This window comes from Helianthus annuus, chromosome 13, assembly GCF_002127325.2.
Source record: "Helianthus annuus cultivar XRQ/B chromosome 13, HanXRQr2.0-SUNRISE, whole genome shotgun sequence".
NCBI classification, from domain to species: domain Eukaryota; kingdom Viridiplantae; phylum Streptophyta; class Magnoliopsida; order Asterales; family Asteraceae; genus Helianthus; species Helianthus annuus.
This window is the reverse complement of record NC_035445.2, coordinates 77223308-77240278: the sequence shown is the minus strand read 5'-3', so window position 1 is coordinate 77240278 and position 16971 is coordinate 77223308. Positions and strand designations below refer to the sequence as shown.

The following is a 16971-nucleotide window of genomic DNA, read 5'->3' as shown; positions in this document are numbered from 1 at the left end:
CTTGATTTCTTGATCCTCGTGCCATGATTAATGCTAGACTCGATACAAGACGAAGTCGACAGATGTATGCATCAACAGACTTCCCCTCAGATGTTGACGAGTCTACTGTGTCGAGTCTTTGCCACCTTCAGTCTTTATCAGTCTGTCTCCTCTCTTTTCTATCAGCACCAAACAGACTCCCCCTCTCAACATGCCCTTTTTTCAGAATCAGGATCAGAACATGGCTCTATCTTCTCTCCAATTCTCTTGATCTGATCTCTTGATTACTTAAGTTCATCAACATCCTCCGCTTGCGTGAACTTTAGTTCCAGAATCGTAACCTGGCTCTTTGCATCCACAGGCTCCCCTTTTGCAAGCAAACTCCTTCTCGAGCTATGCTCGTAATCAGGATCGTCACCTGACATTCATTCTGATCTTCAGGTATCGGAACCTGGCTTTCTCTAATCACAGAGTCCTCAGTTATCGGAACCTGGCTTTTCTCAAATTTCAAACTTGCATTGTCTCTACCTCAAACATAAGTTTATGATTTTTGAATTAGACAATCACAGACACCACTTGTAGATCTCTTTCTGATGAACCACTTGTAAGATAGATTTAAAACCTTTTTAAAACTTTTAAACACAAACTCCCCCTCACGAAATGTCATCATGTTTAGCACTTGAAATTTTGAAAATCAGCACTTCAACACCAGTTGTCGAAAATCTTTTTGAATTTTTCAAAATTTTATGCTAAAACACACTGAAAATCTTTTTGGGATTTTTTTTATATAAAAGAAATAAAATGCAGTAAAGAAATATTTACAGATAATATTTTTGTGAGTTTGTGTAAGAGGATCATATCAGTTTATGAGACAAATCACCAACACCATTAAGCTTCATTTCATTTTAAGTTCTAAACAATTCACCTAGATTGTCAGTATATTGATCCACTTAAATTTTCACACAAAGTTCAACTGTTTCGAGAAACGAGATTAATGTCTTAAGCACTTAAACTTAATCGCGTGTCCCACCTCTTGAATATACTCCCGTATCCAGATCCCAATATTCAGTCTTACAGGTGAGTATACCTAGATGATATCTGTTAAAGGGTAAATGCGAAATCGTTAGAGCTCAGGTCAGAACTTCCGTTCGGCAAAGAAATGACGGCTCGACTTTTGGTGTGTCCTCTTTAGAGGATCTTTTGTTCAACAACACATGATTAGCATTTTTCAATGTTTCATCATTTTTTGTACTGAGGGTTGTGCTATATTTCAAGCAATTTGCAAAGTATTAAACGGGAACTAGGCCATTGCTTCCGCAAAATCAGAAGTCCCGGGATAATACCCTAGATATCACTGAGTATAAAGACCTAGTATCTCAGAAAGAGGTATCTTTCAAACAAGATTTCGGTGGTTACCCATATATCCAAGAAATGTTCCCCACGATAAGCAAGTTTGAATTTAGATTTATATCTCGAAAACAATCTACTAAATGTGTAAAAACCTACTAGCACATCCGCAGTGAGATTGTTTATCACATTTTGACTTTCCATTTCTTTAGCATGTTGTGATAGTCCACTGATGTACTATCATTTCCTCTTTTATACACCAAAACTCAATTTTGAATTTTATCATGTTTTTGACTTTTTCAAATTTTCTATTGTTTTTGGATTTTCTGAAAATTTTTACACCCCCTAAAATGCAAACACAATTAAAGAAATTTGAAAACAAATTGTACAAGAAATTTGAAAACAAACTGCTGTGAATCGCTTCATTTCGCCATCCACTTGGCATAAACAATCAGAACTCCCCCTTTCAACACACTATTTTCCCATTTAGATTTCAAAACACTTAAGTTTGTTTTAATCAAAATGGTTTTTCCGGAAAATAAGTTTTGTTTTAACCACTTGTAGGTTCAGGGTTCATCATCTTGTTCTTTCAGAAATATCACATGTATGAAGATTACATCAAGTTCAACTTAATGACCTTGACGAATCATTAATAAGAATAAACCTCTTTACCCGTTGTAGGAATAAAACATCTACACAAATTCATTTTACTAATAAAGATGTTGATTCCTGCTTCATACTTACCAATCTGGAAGCTCCGGCAAGTCACATCCTGTAAAAATTTATCAACTTTAAAAATTCATTTATAAAATCAATCTTTATCAAGAATGATGCCGATTCCTGCTCCACTTACCAACCTGGAAGCTCCGACAAATAAGATTTTTAAGGAAAAAGAACTTCCACCCAAGTCTGACCAACCTTGGGTGATTTTAACTCTGATTCAGTTGGGTTATAAGTTGCCTTCTTTGTTACATAAAAATCTTTAACCCCTTTGGCCTTTCCCTCGACCATTTTCTCAAAGATGTTTTTCACATTTCCATTAAATGCTTTCTCGACATCAAATTCTTTCTTTTCGGAATAGAATTGATTCGGGATCTCAACCTTACCAACTTTTTGTTTAAAATTTTCATCCTTCAATGATGGAAAATTAACATCATCCACTGAAGGCACTGAGTTATCTTCTTCAAACTCAACCTGTGGCTCTTCTAGCTTTGTGGAACCAGAATCATTGCCCGATTTTACATCAACCTTCTTAACAACCCACATTTGGTTGTCTTTGGCTTTCTTTTTGTAAAAATTTTTCTTTGAACACTCACCAACTTCATATGTAGAATTTTCAAAAGTTTTGAATTTTTCAGTTGGTGGTTTAACATCGACAATTTTTTCTTTGAATTTTTTAGAAACTCCCTGTTTTTTCTTTGTATCCAACGGACAATTCCATGCAATGTGACCAACTTCATTGCATTTAAAACAAGTTCGAGTATCCTTTCTATGAAAAACTCTAGTCCCTTTCCTCTCAGCAAGAAACTCCTGGTTTGATTGTCTCCAGAGAGGTTTCTTTTGTTCTTCTTTAGCACTTCCTCCTGAAACAAATTTAGCGTTTGTTTTAGAAATTTTATCATTTTTATAAATTTCAGGTGGAATAAAACCTAATCCTTTCTTTTTTAAATTACCGTTATGGTTTGGTTTCTTGTGAAAACCTGAACCATAACTGTAACCCTTTTTCTTGTTTAATCTTTGTTGAACTCTTGAGGTGTAAGGTCTTGGTTTTTCAGAAAAAATTTATATATTTTATTTCAGAAATATTAATTTCTGTTAGTTTGAAAACCTTTTTAATCATTTCAGTTTTAACACCTCTTATTGGAAATTCTTTGTCAGAATATAATTTGTCCGAATCATTCAAAGTATATGCAACTTCAAATGTTTCATCATTCAAATTTGATTTTGATAACAAAAACTCTTTACTGTAAGCCCGTTTAACCGATGTCTTTGGATTGTTGACCGACGAACTCGAATTTCTAGACTTAGACTCCTCATTTGGTTTTCTGGGAGAATAACCTTCCCAGATCGGAGGTGGACACTTGTTGTAACTAACACTCTGTTTCTTACCAGTATCCTTCTTCTTCGGCTTCTCATCTTTAAATGCTTCCATACCTGCAACAGATTCTATTGGTTGCATTTCTTCTTTTGCTGCTCGTCTCTCTTTAAATGCATTTCTTGTTGTAACATCAATATGCATTTCTTCCTCATAATCACTGAAATCATCAGATTCTATTGGTGATTGATCAAACTCTATTGTCTTTTCTGTACAATCATCTGAAGAACCAGAATCAGATGGTGGTTGATAAAAAACTGTTGTTCTTTCTGAATTTTCATCTGATGAAACCGATTCTCCTTCTTGACTTTTATCATCACTAGTAAACACTTTCATCCATTCTGTAAATAAATCAGGTTCTTGAATGGCTTTTATAATAAGAGCAACAACTTTTGAATCAGGTGGAATATATTTGTCCCAGCTGAACCCTTCTGCCACTTTTTCATCATCTTGATCAATGATGCCATAATAAGCTTTCTTGTTTGCATCTTCGATCATTTCTAGCATGTGCAGTTTGTGGCTCCTTTTGTTGTTGTTGTTGTGGTTGATGAGCAACTTGTTGATATATGGCTTTCCGATAGTAATCATCTTTACCAAACGGATTCTTTGCTCCACTAGCTTCTTGATTTTTGCATTCTCTTTTGAAATGACCTTTCTCCCTGCAACGAAAACACGTAACTTTAGATTTATCAAAACCCAAAGTAGAAACATGTGCATCTAGAAAATCATTTCTCCCTGTAATCATTTTAAAATTTTCAGCTCTTCTCAGGACACTAGCTAAACACCATTTGATGTCCATGAGCTCCATCTCTTCAGCGTCTATCTGATCGTAATCCTCTTTTGTCAGCATAGCATTTCCGATCCTTCCAGCGGCCAATCCCTCATAGGTCTCCAAGACTGTAGCAAGTAATGTCATGTGATCCTTTGCAACTTCTTCAGAAATACTCTGACCATTCAGGAGATTCAATGCAATGTTGCACTGTATCACACAACCATTTCCAGTTTTTGAACTTTGATGCTGAAAACTTGTATTTGAACTCTTGGGATTCACACTTGGATATGAAGAAATTCCACTGCTACTGTTTGAACTTTGATCATCAGTTCCAGATGAGTTCCCGGCACTAAAAGCAGTTTGAATTTTCGGACTCATTTCAACCTCTTGAACACTACCTTTGTAATACATTCTTACATCTTGTTGATTACTTGGATTATTCATCCTCGCAATCTTTTGCTGTTCAAGATCCTGACTTTCAATCTTTTCAATGAACTGTGAGATAGTCAATCCATCATATTCCCCAGTGTTCTTCAAAATCATTAAAAAATGTACCCCATTCTTTCTAAGGTAAAGCATCAGCTAACTTGTCGACCCACTCATCTTGAGTTTTCTCTATTCCCAACAAAGACATAGATCGAATTAAGTGGCAATATCTTTCAATCAGCTTCTTTGATGTTTCTCCTGCCAAGCTTGAAAACAAATCGAATTCTTTCTTTAGCAATGTTTTCTTGCTCTTAATCATTTTCTCACTTCCCTCGAATTTAACCTTCAAAGCATCCCAGATTGAACGCGCAGTGTTATCATCCTGAAGCAGAATAAAAATGTCTTCCTTCACAGCTTGCTGTAGAAGACTGATCATCATCTTTTCTGCTTTATACATGTCTCTCTCTTTGTCATTCAATTTAGAAATTGCTTTTGTAACACCCAAATCTGTACGCGGTCTAACATACTTCTTCTCAATGCATTCCCAAGACCTCAAATGATTGGCTCGGACCCAGTTTTCAAAACGATCTTTCCACCCATAATACTCCTCAATGCCCATAAGCTTCGGGGGCTTTTGCAAAGTTCCAGTTTCATTTTCCATATTCATGCTTTGAGCAATGGTAGCTGGAGTGGTCGGGGATGAAGCAAACGCGTTGTAAAAATCTTTGTCAGACTTTTTCAAACGAAAACAAGTCCTACAAACGAAATTACCCTGCACACAACTTTCAAACGGAATTAAAGGTTCAAGCGAAATTAAACACTTCAAACGAAAATACCTAATTTCGTGCGAAATTAGATATAAGTTCAAACGGAATTAAGACTTTGGAGCGAAATTACTAATTCCGTGCGGAAATAGTAATCTTTTCAAACGAAATTATCTAAAATCGTTAATTCGTGCGAGATTAAAGTCCTCTTTCAAATGGAATTAAGATGACGTCATCATTTTCGAACAGAATTTCATGCGAAATTAAGAATTTTGTCAGTTTTAGATTGAATTATGGTCCAATTCTCTCAAGGATTCATTAAAACACTGTTTTGCTTGATATATGTGAAATTCAGACCATTTTAACCGTTCAAACTTGTTCAATTGATAAAAGAAGGTGTAGAAGTAAGAAATTGAGATGAAATCAGGTTGAAATCTGTTGAACTCCTACTCATGTGCTCTGATACCACATGTAGGATCGTTGTCGGACCCAAGATGAGTCAATCAGAGGCGTTCTACTCAGAATGAAAGGCGGAAACAGACATAATGAGTTGAATTCAGCTAGATTTACACTAATAACTGTCTTTGTATTGATTCTGAAACGATTACAGATCTGAAGACACTTCGACAAAGCTTCGCCGTCGGAAAAATCCAAAGTAATTTCGTACCAACTGACACGGAACTAACCTCTATATATAGATACCTAATTCCGTATGAAACAAGCTTTACACGAGATTACATTCATGCGGAATTAAGACTCACACGGAATTAAATAATTCCGTACGGAATTACTACTTGACTTCTTCATGCGGAATTAGATCCTTTCATGCGAAATTATATGCTTGACTTGATTTCTTGATCCTCGTGCCATGATTAATGCTAGACTCGATACAAGACGAAGTCGACACATGTATGCATCAACAATTCGACCAGGGGTAGATGTTCATCCCAACTACCACCTAAGTCAATTGGGCATGCGCGTAGCATGTCTTCCAGAGTTTGGATTGTACGCTCATTCTACCCATTAGTCTGGGGATGGTAGGTCGTACTAAAGTTAAAGCGCGTACCTAACGCTTGCTAGAAACTTTTTTAAAAATGAGAAGTGTATCTAGTATCTCTATCTGATATTATAGATAACGATACTCCATGAAGAGACACGATGTTGTTAACATATAGCTTAGCCAGCTTGTCAGAGTTATAAGTTTCCTTAATCGGCAAGAGGTGCGCTGATTTAGTCAGACTGTCGACTATGACCCATATCGTGTGATTGCCACGACTATGGAGATGCTTCGGTTGGAGAAAGAAACGGTCGAGCAGGCAAAAGAAGTGATAGATCTAGAAGAGTTCAAAATTATAGTTACCAAGATCGACAAACTTTCGCCAAGAGGATGTGGCGTTGAAGATTAAGGATAAGATTGCAAATTATGAGGTTTTTAGTTTTTTATAAATTATTTAGTTTATTTATATAATATGTACTTTTTTAATATTAATCAAAATTTTAACTTATGTAACAATTGTTTAACAAAATTTAAAATATATTAATTATTTAGGAAAATAAAAAAAAGGAGAGGAAGGGAAGCTATAACATATGTTTGGGGATGGAGGGGAATGATGAAATAGATGGTAATGTGATGCTGAGGTGAGAGTTGGGGATAAAGGAGAGAATAAGGTTTTGTTTGTTTTTTGCTAGAAGTACTTCAGAACCTCTTATGTCTGCGCCGTGCAGACCACGCGCAGACATAAGGGTCTGCAGCTTGTTTGTTTTTTAGAAGAGGTTAGGTCTTCAAACCTCTTCCCTACCTCTGTTTGGGGCAGACTTGTCTTGAGGTCTTCAAACCTCTTCTGAAGACTTATCTCCTTCTCAAAACATCTCCTCCTCAAAACACAGAACCTCAACCATTCACCTCACCTCCGGCGCCACCACCTTCACCTCCGGCGCCACCACCTCCCCCACCACCTTCACCTCCGGCGCCACCACCTCCCCCACCGGCTCCTCCTCCTCGTCGACTTACACCTCAGCCGCAGCCCCTCCTCCTGCTCGATCTCCAACCTCATCTGCCACCACCTCCCCCACCGGCTCTACCTCGTCGTCGACCTCCACCTCCGGCTCCCCTTCTTCTCCGGCTCCCCTTCTTTGCCGGCTCCCCTTCTTCTCCGGCTCCCCTTCTTCTCCGGTGGGTGGTGGCTGAAGTGGTGGTGGTTGATTGTGGTGGTGGAGGTGGACGGTGGTTGTAGTGGTAGAGGGAGGCAGGGAGAGAGAGATGAGAGAGAGAGGTTATGGTGCTGGGTTGTCTGTGTGTTGTTTGTGTTTATAAAATATGAGAACAGGTTTTTAAATATAAAAAAACCAAACCCTCTTCTCCTTGCAGACTGCAGACATTTGGTCCACCTCTTCTCCTGCAGATGCCTGCAGATGTGGTCCGCAGACTGCAGACCTTTTCCCACAGAAAAAACAAACACCACCTAAGAGTCATAACACCCAACTTGAGTTAGGAGTTTATGGATTTGTTTTTGGTTGCCTGGATAGAGACTAGGGATAAGCTTGGTATCAACCGGTACCAGTGTCGAAAATCACCAAAAATGGGTACCGATATTTGAAGGTAAAAACCGGTACCGAAAACCCAAAAGTAGGTACCGAAAATATTTTGGTTCGGGAAAGTCGGTACCAGTATTTGGTTCCATTTGCTCATTCCTAGTAGAGACTTCTCACGAGGTGATCCATCCAGGAACCATAGTCACCACCGAGCACATTCAAAATGTTTTTTTTATTTACAATGGTTCCATTACACAAAAGTTGTATGACGTAACTTAAAAAACAAAGTTGTGTTTAACATCGATAAAAAACATAAAAACGAATGTCGGTTCAATTTCGTTCATCATGCTGCTGGTACGGTACCGACACTCGATATATAGCTTACGATAAAACAAAAAAAAATTAAGACTCGAACGAACATACTTATCAGAGAAAAATCAATTTTAGCAAAAAAATAAATAAGTTAAAGGCGTATATTATATAATTCAGAGAAAAATCAATTCTAGCAAAAAAAATAAATAAGTTAAAGGCGTATATTATATAGTATAAGGGATTAAAATGATTTTATTTTAAAAAATAAAAATATTACGGTTACTCTTCACAAGTTGGTAAATTTTTGAAATAAAAGCTTATAAACACATGTTATTAGAGAAAATCAAATTAGTAAAAAATTAAATGGGTTAAAGTCATATATTATATATAGTATAAGGGGTGAAAATAAAAATTAAGAAGATTGATAAATATACTTAACTACTAGAAAATAACTTATTTTGTGACAACGGTTTTTTGTTGCAAATTTAGATACCACCAAAATTGTGAACAGGTCGGAAAATTGTGGGAAATTTTAAGGTTTTTTGTTTTTATTTTTTGTCGTAATGTCATAGCAAAACTTTTTCGAATATTGAATTGAGGGAAATTTGTCGTAATGTCGTTGCCAAATTGTTGCGAATATTGAACCGAGGGAAATTTGTCGCAACATTTTGTAGCAAAGGAACTCATTTTCTAGCGTTGCTAAATGCCATATATATAACGGTTAATAACACTAATTCATTGTTTTCTAATTCTAATTGACGACACTGCATGTGAACCATGATCTAACTGTGTGATTCGAAAATATTTTAACCTCTTCCAAAATTGTTATCTAACACTTCCTAAAACTCAACTTAAAATTGACTTAATGTTTTGTTTATTTTGAATATTTTCAACAACAACCTGTTGTTCAAAATACATTTGATTTCCGAAAAGAAAGACTAACCATGGCCTAATTGAATTCCTAAATCCCTTGGGTGTTATGCAAATTTCACCTTTAATCTTTATTAGTGATCCATGACCTAGTGGTATTGGTAGTATCATGTTTGTTCTTCATAAGAGTAGTGTAAGTTTTTAATACTTGTAAGGGCAAAATTAGGTTACATTTAATGAATGCTCTGGAGTCTAACTACATTATCTTTCTTTATATGTTTAGGTGGAAACATTTCATTTCCTTCGTCTGATTCATTTAGTTTATTGTAAGATGACCCGTTTCTGTTGATGTGCCTATATCTTGGTTGATAAGATTGCTTTAAATTTATACCCTTTTACTCAAAGGTAGCAACATCACCTATACATTCATGTGGATATTATTAAGACTGTTCCATTACATACCTATACATTCATGTGGATATATATTATTAAGAGTGTTCATTTACCATTACTGTTCCATGTTTTGCTAACCCCATAGCATTCTTATGAATATAACATAACTCGAGACATGTTCAAATGATGTATTATCACTTGATCTTTAAGACCTGGTGAAATACCAAACGTTAAGACAAGGTTTCATCGTGTATTGTGTTTCATCCCTTTTGAATTGTACTTTCAATCAAGGGTTTTTTTTAATCTAATTGTAAAAACGCGTGGTAAGTTTTTATTTGATGGTACCAAACTAGTGGTGATCACCTCAAAACTTATTAACTGATTACATGTATGTGTCTAAGTTTAGTGTGTTTGAACTTGTTATTGCACACTTGGTTACATGTTCTTCATAATGTGGACTGACTATTGCGATGCAACAATTTGGCATCGTAGGCTTTGGCCACAAGTGCATGTTCATCAAGTTTGCTCTTGTCCTTGAGAAACAAATGTTATTTTCAGTTGACACCAGTCAATGCCAATTAAAAAATTTAAATTCTGTTTGAACTTTTTTATTGATTAATTTATTTGAGGTAAAAACATAAACATTAGTTAATGAAAGTTCATAAAATACTTGAAATGAATGTAAAAGAAAAACATTTACTATGACCTAACAAACAAGATGTTTGTTTATAAACAGAACACATACAGACAATGTGATTAATAGAACATCTTAGAGTTCCTTTAATTCATAAACAAAATTAAAACACACTTATTAGAAGCGCGGTAATATTTGGAACAAACGTTACAAAATCGCTAGGCTAAACCATTAATCGGATTGTGATGATCAGAAACTCCATCTGATGTTTTGATGGTGATGATCTTATCATTACGGTTTTCTTTGAATTCTTTATCCTGTATTTGTGGTAATTCTTCATCAGCCGAAAGAGACTTAACAACTTCATCTTGATCCTTGCTTTTACCCCATACGACAAGATAAAGCCCTGCGACTATCACAATGGCTCCCATAACCCTATCAAGATTATCATATTATGTCAGTTAATCATTTAATGATTAATTATCCAAAATGGGCTGAAAAAGAAATACCTTCCAAGGTACATTTGTTCAGCTAGAATAATTGATCCCATCACAGCTACAATGATCATACTCAATGGGCTAAATGCAGTCACAAACACGGGGCCTCTAGTTTTCATTACTATTCCTGAAATGTAAAATGCTAGACCCGAACATACTATACCCTGCATAAACAACACATAACCATCAACTTTAGAAACGAGCTGGGTCAGGATGGGTTGAGTTGACCTACAGATACATTTTTAGGAGGTTGTATGCACTAGAAATGGACTTTGGGTCGCTCTTACTTACCGTGTATAGAACTGCTACTAGTGATGTATTCCACTTTAGAGCCCAAACTGCGGTGTTTCCCCTCTCCATTATTAATGCCACTAATGCTCCCTCAATTGTTCCCATCAAGCATATCCAAACGGTTAGAGACAACTCAGCAGGATATGACTTAAGTGTGATTGCCTATAGGTACATGGGACAAGTTAGTAATCTAGCCATTAGTACTCACCATACGGGCTTGTCACGCGTGTTAAGTAAGTGGTCAAAATGGGACGGGTTGAAATGGTTCATTTTTAGTACTGGTCAAAACATGTCGGGTTGTGTTGACCACTTTTCTTTCATATTTAAAACTTTGTACAAATAATTAACATAGGTTTTTTTATGCCGGTTTGATCGTGTGACTCTCATTCAATTTTGGAGGTTGTATGCATTTAAAAACTGGATTCAGATGACTTTTAAAACCTGAAATCTACTCACCTGTAAAACCATGAAACCTGACCAACTGAAGCATCCAACCGCGATCATAGTAGCACCCTTTATAGAATGACGGAAATCTACTCCTTGGTTTCCAACCTCATGATAAGTTCTTCCTTTTGTCCAAAACAGCTCTATAATTGGGCCTTTCATCAGTGTCATCACCATAGCTCCTGCAACCGTTGTAATTGTCCCAACTACCTTTGCCTGGCTGCGTATGCCCTTTAGATTTAGCTTCTCAAGCCTGAAAAAAATATTAATTCAGAAACTTTATCGACTTATGCGCATATCCGGTCATCATCTGTAATAAAACTGGAGGTGGCTAGTTGAGTAGGTTGGTAACATGTTTGTGTTGGAATGTCTATGGTTTCTTTTGGGATAATTAATTTGTTTTAGTTATTATGATTACAGTAACAAAGTTATTACAATAATAATAACCAAACGATTTACAAGATTGTGTGCGTTAAAAATAATAAGAGGGGAGGGGGTGGTGATCACTCATCACTCACAACATCCAATCAAGTTCTGCCATGTTATCAATCATTATTCTATCACTCATAACACCCAACAATAAACCCTCACACTCCATCATATCCTTTCCTCCATCACGCGTTGATTTTATCACGCAAAAATTGCTTCACGCATTAAACATGTTGGTGGCGATGGAAAAATGGAAAGTTCCACGCATGAACAAAGTTTATTGGGAAAATTTTAACCACCCCGCCTGCCCTTAATTAAGACATATTGCAACTCGCCTCTTTAATTGGCATGTTCTCTTTTGCCTAAATTTTTTATTGGGTAAATGTTTACGATTTTAATAACAGATTTTAAAAAGCATATGATCCAAATCAAAGTAAAATAATATAATATAAACTAAGCATATGCTACAAACCAAAGTAAAACAATATAATATAAACTTATTTTAAAATCGTTTTTTTCTTTCAGTGGTCACAACCAGTAATATTATATAACTTGGTTGGTGAGTACTGAGGAAACTCGGTTACTTTTTGTGGTTTTCATATTGGTTTCAAAAATTAGGTAATAAATATGTAAGGGTGGACGGTGCGTCCTCGGGTTCTCGCCATTCGTTGGAAACACCCCCCCCCCAAACAGTGTTTTGATGGGAGTTGGTGGAAGAAGATGAACTAGCAACGTGCTCCATAGGAACACTGTTGCAAGCCCCTTGATCTCGTGAACCAGTGCGGGAGGGAGATGAAATGTCACAATAGGATTGGGTTGAAAGTAAAACAAATTCATTCATGCATGCAATGCATGATATCACTATTCACCTTAGAATGCATGCCATAACAAAAGTTATAGCAGGAAGTATATTGACCATTGCAGCTGTAAATGTGGCTGTTGTGGCTTTCATCCCCATAAAGAAAAGGTTCTGATCGATAACCGGCCTGCCAACATACATAAACTTGTCACTCAAACATCGAATTATACTTCTAGTTAACATCGTTTTCGTTTTCAATTGCAAAACTTACTCGAGTAGCCCGAGAAAAATAATCTTGATGAAAACCGAGCGCGTCATCTTTGGCCTTATTTTCCTGGTTTAAAAAAAAGCTTAACATGTTCAAAATATACTTATTCTAAAGTAGTAACTTATATCTAACATAACACAAAATCATACAAAAATATAAAAAAATAATAATAAGTGGATATATACCTGTCAAAAATTAAGGCAAAAGGAGCCATAACAATGGTGGCAACTGCATGGCGATAAACAACAAACACATAATTGCTGATACCTTCATTCAAAGCTGCCTTTGAAAGTATGTCCATTCCTGCAAACCCAAATTGTATGAAAATAACAGCAAAAAATGGCTTCCCATTTTTAAAGAATTCACTCATGCAAGCCTTAAATTTAGACATCTTGATGGATTATTATGAATGTGTGTTTGAAAGCTAAAGTTTTTGCTTCAACACACTTGTACTGGTTGTCTACAAATCGCTTGCTTCTTGTGCTTATATACAACACTTGTGCACCAGTCAACACAAGCTTTTTGAAACAAACAGTGTATGGCCACTTTATCATCCAACCACTTTTTTTGATTGGTTTGATGAAATTTATAATGTTCTTTTCTTTGGAATATTTTAGGTTCAAGATAATGGCTAAAGTAATCGAAAATGACAATTATTAGTACAAGTTATTGCTCCGAGGTGAGTGATGTTTATTTCAACATTCATGATTGGAATAGTGTGCTTTGGGTTTGTGTCGAATTGCTTGCTAAGATATAATGAAACTAGAGGTAGTATACATTATAAATTACCGAGTTTTCAAATATTTTAAAGAGTAAAGTGTAATCTGTCATCTTGTGGTTTATTTAAAATTTCACCTTAAAACACTATTTTCCACTTTTTGTTGTATGGCACCCCGTGGTGGAACTTTCAACGCACTTTGACACCCATAATTGGTCAAACGTTGACTGTTAGTATCAGGGGTGTAATTGTCATTTTGACATCTTAAGCTTACAAGTTACACTTGAATACCTCCCTTATCTTCACATTCTCACACTCTGACACCCTTACTTTACCAAACCATCTCCTTCTACCACACACAGAGTTGTTGGAAATCAGCAACATCACCGCCGATCATGGAGTTCTCAGTTGAGGTTGAAAGTGATTCGATTCATGGTATGATTTCCTTCTTGATTTTCACTTGAATGTTCTTGTTTATGTGATTTTCACTTGAAGGTACTTGCTCAATTCAAAATGTAGCTAGAGTGAGGGTCACAGGGACCACGACCACCACATCGTGGTGCGGGTGACATTGGTTCTAAGATGGTTGAACAACTTTGCGTTCAATGCTGTTGTGTTGTTTCTGCCATCACCACCGTCAACACCCCAACAATGCCATCATCCCCTTCGCAGGTCCGCCATCACCACCGCCATCACCAAGATTAGTATAATACTAGTTTGGTTCTTTTGATTATGCCTAATTATTAACTTAGTACTAATGGTTCAAGTATGTGTAATTATAAAATGGTTATTTTGATACGAACTTAACTTGACTTTTTGATATGTATAACGATGGAATTAACTTGACTTGTTGATATTTATAATTATGGAATTGATATGTGTAATTATTGATCATGGTTTGTGTGATGGTGGTTTGATCATGGTTTAATATGTAGAATTCTGAGATGAACAGGTCCAGTGATCATAGGTTGATGATGAACAGGTCCATTGATTACAGTTTGTTGATGAACAAGTCCATTTGTTTGATCACAGTTTGATTATGGTCACAGATGTAGTCCAATTTGGTCCATTTGTTTATTGACAGTTTGAACAGGTCCATTTGATCATGGTTTGACGATGAATAAGTCTATTTGTTTGAACATGTCCATTTGATCATGGTTTGATGATGAACAGGATTGCAGGTGCATTGCATCTAGCCTAGGTCAGAGAGGATTTGATGATTTAGTCACAAATTGCATTAGGCATTCGGCACAGGTTGATCACAGGTCAAAGAGGATTTAATGATCTAGTCCAAGTTTGGTCACAAATTGCATTTGGCATTGTTTGTGCATTAGACAGTTGGTCACAGATTGCAGGTGTGATGATTTAGTGTAGGTTTGATCATTAGGTAGTCGGTTTGATCACAGTTTGATCATAGGTTTGCTCACAGTTTGATCACATGGTCATTAGGTAGTTGGTTTGATCATAGATTCCATTAGGCAATTGGTTTAGTGCAGGTTTAATCATAGTGCAGGTTTGATCATGGTTTAATGCAAGGTTGATAATGGTGTAGGATCATTGATGACAGTGCAGGGTGCAAGATCACAGTGCATGTTTCATTAGGTTCACAGTGTAGGTTTGGTCACATTGCAAGTTTGATCATCGTTTAGTGCAGGTTTAATAATGGTGCAGGATCATTGATGACAATGTAGAGTGTAGGATCACAATACAAGTTTCATTAGGTTCACATTGCATATGTCTATAATCATTATTTGTTCACAGTCTTGTGTTCATTGTTTGTTTTTTAGATTCACAGTCTTGGTTTGATTACAATCTAAGAATTTGGTCACAGCTTGATTAAAGCATTTAGTCATAGTCTTGATTTAAGTTAAAGCATTTAGTGATTAAATTCACAGTCTTGATTTATTAGGATCACAGTCTTGGTTCATTAGGTGATTAAAGTCATAGCATTGATTAAAGTCACATTTTTGGTTCATTAGCTTTGACTAATTAAAATTAAAGCTTAAGTTTGGTTTGATTTCTACAAATTCTTTGATTAGGTTTGTCTTAATAAAGTCAAACCCTTGTGAGATAGTTTGATTTGTTTGACTGATTAACATCAATCATTGTGAGATTTGTTTAATTTCTTTAACTCAATAAATTCAACCTCTGCAAATATGGTTTGATCGGTTTATAGTGGATGACACATTTAGATTTTGGAGGGAGTTTTAAAGTGTTATAGCTATAAAACCACTAGGTGGCATAGTGCAATGATAAAAGGGTATGATTATCTTTTCATATGGTTTTTAAACATGCGTTAACAGTTGGGTGTCAGATTGCAATGAAAGTTCCACCACAGGATGCAATACAACAAAAAATGGAAGATTGGGTTTCAAGGTGCAATGTGGGGTAAACCACAAGGTGACAAATTGCACTTTACTCTATTTTAAATAAGTAGAAATCATGCTTTGTACCAAACATAATTATCTAGTATGACGAAAAAGTCTCGTTTTGTATAATAATTTTGTGGTTACCAAAATAAAAGATATGTTGGTGTATGTATAGATAGGCAAAAGAGTGTTGGTTAATTTAAAATATATTATTCGTGAGGCTATAAGGGGTGGAGTCAGGAAGAATGTCCAGGGAGGGTCCACGTCGGACGGGACTTCCGGAAAGACCGCGCCCCAACCCCTTTTTGGTGTGAGCGACTTATGTGTAAAATATTGTTTATATTTATTAAAACACCAAATAAAATGGCCAGACTTATTAATTACTCACAATCGCAAGTGTATCGGTCGGTATGTAGTCAAGCCGGTAAGACCGAGATCAATCCTAGAACACAATGGCGCGACTCTCGATACTGAACCCCTATCGAGTCCTAGTCTAGTAATGTTTATTGGATGTTTTCAAGTTTTCTATTAACTACTAAAGCAAATAAGAATGCAAACACGAAACAAAGCAAACAAGCACCATATAGGTGAAATTAGATGATGAGAAAGTATCTACCTAGGCAACATTCATGTTAACTCATTCACAGTTCACGGAATTAGATAACTATGTTTTGGCTATCGGGATCTTAAGATGCACTATCTAGACCTAAACTGGATGGCGGATCACTCTCCAAACTTGACGAAATCTGCAATCTATGGAATTGTGTAAACTCACAAGTTTGTGTTTTGTGTTCTGATCATCTCTCGGTCTCTCTAAACGAATGGTAAGGTACCCTAAATATGGATATCCTCTCGGTCCCACTAGAAACAGTATACCCATGAGTGTAAGGGATGTATGGGGTAGTAGTTCTCACAAGGTTCTAACACGTGATGCTAAGAATCATAGGATAACTAAGGGTAATTCACTCTCGTGCTACTAACTCCTAAATTGTCTAATGACAAAGACAACCCGACATCTAATCTCCTCTTGGA

General features: G+C 36.2%; 2 protein-coding genes across 2 annotated transcripts; one reads left to right on the top strand and one right to left on the bottom strand.

Annotated features, from left to right (window-relative positions):
• Nucleotides 1-6660: 6660 nt before the first annotated feature.
• Nucleotides 6661-7617, top strand: LOC110901088 (sulfated surface glycoprotein 185-like). Its single transcript, XM_022147940.1, has 4 exons — nucleotides 6661-6699; nucleotides 6933-7021; nucleotides 7073-7127; nucleotides 7198-7617. Exons 1-4 carry the CDS (start codon nucleotides 6661-6663, stop codon nucleotides 7615-7617), a joined length of 603 nt encoding a protein of 200 aa, XP_022003632.1.
• A 2575-nt stretch (nucleotides 7618-10192) lies between these two features.
• Nucleotides 10193-13313, bottom strand: LOC110898266 (WAT1-related protein At2g37460). The gene is made up of 7 exons (XM_022145029.2): nucleotides 13038-13313; nucleotides 12856-12918; nucleotides 12655-12771; nucleotides 11369-11609; nucleotides 10913-11074; nucleotides 10634-10785; nucleotides 10193-10559 (listed from the first exon to the last, which is right to left on the bottom strand). Exons 1-7 carry the CDS (start codon nucleotides 13241-13243, stop codon nucleotides 10343-10345), a joined length of 1158 nt encoding a protein of 385 aa, XP_022000721.1. The 5' UTR covers nucleotides 13244-13313; the 3' UTR covers nucleotides 10193-10342.
• Nucleotides 13314-16971: the final 3658 nt, after the last annotated feature.

Excerpts from the sequence above, each read along its gene's own strand:
- LOC110901088 (XM_022147940.1), top strand. The coding sequence starts at position 6,661 with ATGGAGATGCTTCGGTTGGAGAAAGAAACGGTCGAGCAG. Across the intron at positions 7,022-7,072 it reads GATGGTAATGTGATGCTGAG|AAGTACTTCAGAACCTCTTA; the intron begins GTGAGAGTTGGG and ends GTTTTTTGCTAG. Across the intron at positions 7,128-7,197 it reads GACCACGCGCAGACATAAGG|ACTTGTCTTGAGGTCTTCAA; the intron begins GTCTGCAGCTTG and ends TGTTTGGGGCAG.
- LOC110898266 (XM_022145029.2), bottom strand. The coding sequence starts at position 13,243 with ATGTCTAAATTTAAGGCTTGCATGAGTGAATTCTTTAAAAATGGGAAG. Across the intron at positions 11,610-12,654 it reads GTTATGGCATGCATTCTAAG|GCTTGAGAAGCTAAATCTAA; the intron begins GTGAATAGTGAT and ends TATTTTTTTCAG. Across the intron at positions 10,786-10,912 it reads TAGTAGCAGTTCTATACACG|GGTATAGTATGTTCGGGTCT; the intron begins GTAAGTAAGAGC and ends TTGTTTATGCAG.